At 41.6% G+C, this 5,000-nt stretch overlaps 1 protein-coding gene across 1 annotated transcript in view; it reads right to left on the bottom strand.

Moving 5' to 3' along the window:
* Positions 1 to 5,000, bottom strand: part of LOC143298669 (vascular endothelial growth factor receptor 1-like) — a 135,021-nt gene that overhangs the window by 44,025 nt on the left and 85,996 nt on the right. The window contains exons 6-7 of the mRNA XM_076611553.1: positions 3,744 to 3,883; positions 2,321 to 2,444 (exon numbers count right to left, since the gene is read on the bottom strand). Of these exons, the coding sequence (XP_076467668.1) occupies positions 2,321 to 2,444; positions 3,744 to 3,883 (264 nt within the window). The remainder of the gene's footprint in view (positions 1 to 2,320; positions 2,445 to 3,743; positions 3,884 to 5,000) is intronic.

The following is a 5,000-nucleotide window of genomic DNA, read 5'->3' as shown; positions in this document are numbered from 1 at the left end:
TTGTCTATCACTCCTACCCTACACCTGTCTGTCTATTGTCTATCATTCCTACCCTACACCTGTTTGTTTATTGTCTACCTTCACTCCGACACCACACCTGTCTGTCTATTGTCTATCACTCCTACCCTACACCTGTCTGTCAATTGTCTATCACTCCTACCCTACACCTGTCTGTCTATTGTCTATCACTCCTACCCTACACCTGTCTGTCAATTGTCTATCACTCCTACCCTACACCTGTCTGTCCATTGTCTATCACTCCTACCCTATACCTGTCTGTCCATTGTCTATCACTCCTACCCTATACCTGTCTGTCTATTGTCTATCACTCCTACCCTACACCTGTCTGTCTATTGTATATCACTCCTACCATACACCTGTTTGTCTATTGTCCGCCACTACTACCCTACACCTGTCTGTCTATTGTCTATCACTCCTACCCTACACCTGTCTGTCTATTGTCTATCACTCCTACACTACACCTGTCTGTCTATTGTCTATCACTCCTACACCACATATGTCTGTCTCTTGTCTATCACTCCTACCCTACACCTGTCTGTCTATTGTCTATCACTCCTACCCTACACCTGTCTGTCTATTGTCTATCACTCCTACACCACACCTGTCTATTGTCTATCACTCCTACACCACACCTGTCTGTTGTCTATCACTCCTACACCTGTCTGTCTATTGTCTACCTTCACTCCTACACTACACCTGTCTGTCTATTGTCTATGACTCCTACCCTACACCTGTCTATTGTCTATCACTCCCACACCACATATGTCTGTCTATTGTCTATCACTCCTACCCTATACCTGTCTGTCAATTGTCTATCACTCCTACCCTACACCTGTCTGTCTGTTGTCTATCACTCCTACCCTACACCTGTCTGTCTATTGTCTATCACTCCTACCCTACACCTGTCTGTCTATTGTCTATCACTCCTACCCTACACCTGTCTGTCTATTGTCTATCACTCCTACACTACACCTGTCTGTCTATTGTCTATCACTCCTACACTACACCTGTCTGTCTATTGTCTATCACTCCTACCCTATACCTGTCTGTCCATTGTCTATCACTCCTACCCTACACCTGTCTGTCTGTTGTCTATCACTCCTACCCTACACCTGTCTGTCTATTGTCTATCACTCCTACCCTACACCTGTCTGTCTATTGTCTATCACACCTACCCTACACCTGTCTGTCTATTGTATATCACACCTACACCACACCTGTCCCTCTATTGTCTATCACTCCTACCCTACACCTGTCCCTCTATTGTCTATCACTCCTACCCTACACCTGTCTGTCTATTGTCTATCACTCCTACCCTACACCTGTCTGTCTATTGTCTATCACCCCTACCCTACACCTGTCTGTCTATTGTCTATCACTCCTACCCTACACCTGTCTGTCTATTGTCTATCACTCCTACCCTACACCTGTCTGTCTGTTGTCTATCACTCCTACCCTACACCTGTCTGTCTATTGTCTATCACTCCTACACAACACCTGTCTATTGTCTATTACTCCTACACTGCACCTGTCTATTGTCTATCACTCCTACCCTATATCTGTCTATTTTCTATCACTCTTACACTACACCTGTCTCTCTGTTGTCTACCCTCACACCTACCCTACAATTGTCTATCTATTGTCTACCTATCCACTCCTTTCATGACTTAGTCCCCTCTTCATCCAAACTCCTAACTTTCTCACATCCAATCCCCGCACTCCACGTCCCAACACACACACACACACACACACACACACACACACACACACACACACACACACACATATATATATATATATATATATATATATATATATTCGTGGAGTGATGGCCTAGAGGTAACGCGTCCGCCTAGGAAGCGAGAGAATCTGAGCGGGCTCAGTTCGAATCACGGCTCAGCCGCCGATATTTTCTCCCCTTCCACTAGACCTTGAGTGGTGGTCTGGACGCTAGTCATTCGGATGAGACGATAAACCGAGGTCCCGAATGCAGCATGCACTTAGCGCATGTAAAAGAACCCACGGCACAAAAGGGTTGTCCCTGGCAAAATTCTGTAGAAAAATCCACTTCGATAGGAAAAACAAATAAAACTGCACGCAGGAAATAAATACAAAAAAATGGGTGGCGCTGTAGTGTAGCGACGCGCTCTCCATGGGGAGAGCAGCCCGAATTTCACACAGAGAATTCTGTTGTGATAAAAAGAAACACACACACACACACACACACACACACACACACACACACAAACACACACACACACAGAGAAAGAGAGAGAGAAACAGATATTGAACTACTCACCGATAAATTTCAAAACCAGCTTCAGTTCTTCCACGGTCTCTCCACTTTCATCGGGGGAGTTCGTCCGAGCGATACATCTAAAAGTGCCGGCGTACGCGTAGTAGGGGGAGGCCACAATGAACCCCTGCACCGGGTCAAAGGTCACCCCTTCTTTGTGTGTGAAGTCCTGTTTGAATGAATCATCGACTGATCAGTGAAGCAACTGGTTGATGATTGTTATTTATTTTATTTTGTTTTGTTTTATTTATTTATGTATTTATTTGTTTATGTATGTTTATATATATATATATTTTTTTTTTTTTTTTGTACGCTTACGGTTCACGTCATCAAGTTTTTGCGCCTTATAAATATTATCATTAGTAGTAGTAGTTGTTGTTTTTGTTGTTGTTGTTGTTGTTTGTTTTTTGTTGTTGTGTGTTTTTTTTTTGTTTGTTTTTGTTTTTTTGTTGGTGTTGTTGTTTTTTGTTTTGTTTTGTGTGTGTGTGTGTGTGTGTGTGTGTGTGTGTGTGTGTGTGTGTGTGTGTGTGTGTGTGTGTGTGTGTGTGTGTGTGTGTTTGGTTTGGTGGTTTTATTTTATTTATTTATTTATTTTTTTTATTCATTTTATTTATTTTATTTTTTCAAGGCCTGACTAAGCGCGTTGGGTTACGCTGCTGGTCAGGCATCTGCTTGGCAGATGTGGTGCAGCGTATATGGATTTGTCCGAACGCAGTGATGCCTCTTTGAACTACTGATACTGATACTGATAATCGGGATTGGCAATGGAATTTTTTTTCTTCTTGGTAAAAGTTGCTGTTGTTTGTAGTAGTAGTAGTAGGAGGAGGAGGAGGAGGAGGAAGAGGAGGAACATTTGTGGGAGGGGGAGGGCAGAGGGGGTAGTCGTACATTATTCTCAGTATCATTACGATTGCCGTGGTTATTCTGACGACGATATTGATGATGATGACGACGATATTGATGATGATGACGACGACGTTCTCTTACAACTTTTATGATGAATATTGTGATCTTCACAACCACGACATTAACATCAACGTCATCATCATCATCATCATCATCGTGATCATGGTTGTTCTTATTGTCAAGGCTATCATGAAGTGTGTGTGTGTGTGTGTGTGTGTGTGTGTGTGTGTGTGTGTGTGTGTGTGTGTGTGTGTGCGTGCGTGCGCGCGCGCGCATTCGGCTGGGTCTTTCTGTTAGGCGTTGAACTTCTGATCCATTATTAGTATTAATATTAATATTATTATTATTATTAACTCCAGAGTCCAGGAGCCAGTTGCATTGCTTGGTTCTAACTTTTTTTTGGACAGTTACACGTGACTAAATGCCCACGAACTACGCCATTGGGTCAGTTCCATACTACTACACACAGTTAGTAGCGGGGTTACGGACCATACTAGGCTCTTTCGTCCGTCCAGCTGACCTGGTTACCGATGAGGGAGAAGAGGGTGACGTTGAAGGACGGGTCAGACACGGCACAAGGCAGCACCACCCGGTGTCCATACAGCACGGAAACGAAGAAGATGTCCATGGCCGATTCCTTGATGAACATGTTCTCCGGATCTGGAACAAGGATTAGGAGGCGTCATTTTTGTTTCTGTTTTTTTGTTTGTTTTGTTTGTTTGTTTGGGGTTTTTTTCCCCAGCTGTGCGAAATGATTGATCTATAAACGTTACACGTTTCACCACATCTGCTTGTTTCATGGATTTTTTTTTGTCCATTAAATTAATGATGGCCAGTAGGGGGGAAGCTCTTTGCGAGTAGGTACTTTCTTAATAATGATGATGATGATGATGATAATGAAAATAACAATAATAATGATAATGATAACAATAATGATGATAATAATAATAATAATAATAATAATAATAATAATAATAATAATAATAATAATGACAACAATAACGATGAAAAAAAGTAAACAATAATAATAATAAGAGGAATGATGATGATGATGAATTAATAATAATGATAATGGTATAAACAGTATTTTATTGGAAACACGTCACAATACAATACACTTACAGATGACCAGGACAACAAGAAAATCTTACATAAAGTCCTGTCCTGATACATGTATACAGTAAGTATGTGACGGATGTCATCATGTCTAGAAGTTTAAACGTGATCATACACGAATTTCAACAAAACTAAGATGAAAAAAAAGAAAAGAAAAGAAAAGAATAAACGTGTGGTGGAGAGGGAAGTGGAGAGAGAAGTCAATAGAAAGAGAAAAGGGAGGACCTTGGAATTAAATGCATGCAGACATATATAGATATAATTAAGTATACATACACACGCATGCCCATATATAGTGTCACAACCCATAAGGGGTTGCCCATGAACCCCCCGCACCTTCCCAGACTAACTAACACCCCGACAACACAAAACACAGAGACATAGATAAATCAACTCAATTCTTTACTGTTGAACATGTTGAATACCCTGGTCCAGACACACAAATTGAAATACTTAACTACTGCAACACTCTTGAATTACATCATAGCAGCTTGATCAAGACACAATAAGTCCCAATAACAGCAGCACAGATCTACGCAAAAGAAAAACAAAATGTCAGTTCACTTGAACCAAAATCACGTTCATCTGTTGAAGGACAGCATCTTGAACTGGCTTCAGTCGTACGCCTGCAGAAACGGAGGGGGTGGAAGCGGGAGGAGGG

Source organism: Babylonia areolata, chromosome 24, assembly GCF_041734735.1.
Source record: "Babylonia areolata isolate BAREFJ2019XMU chromosome 24, ASM4173473v1, whole genome shotgun sequence".
NCBI lineage: Eukaryota > Metazoa > Mollusca > Gastropoda > Neogastropoda > Buccinidae > Babylonia > Babylonia areolata.
Note: the sequence above shows the minus strand (reverse complement) of the source record. Positions and strands in the feature narration are given on the sequence as shown.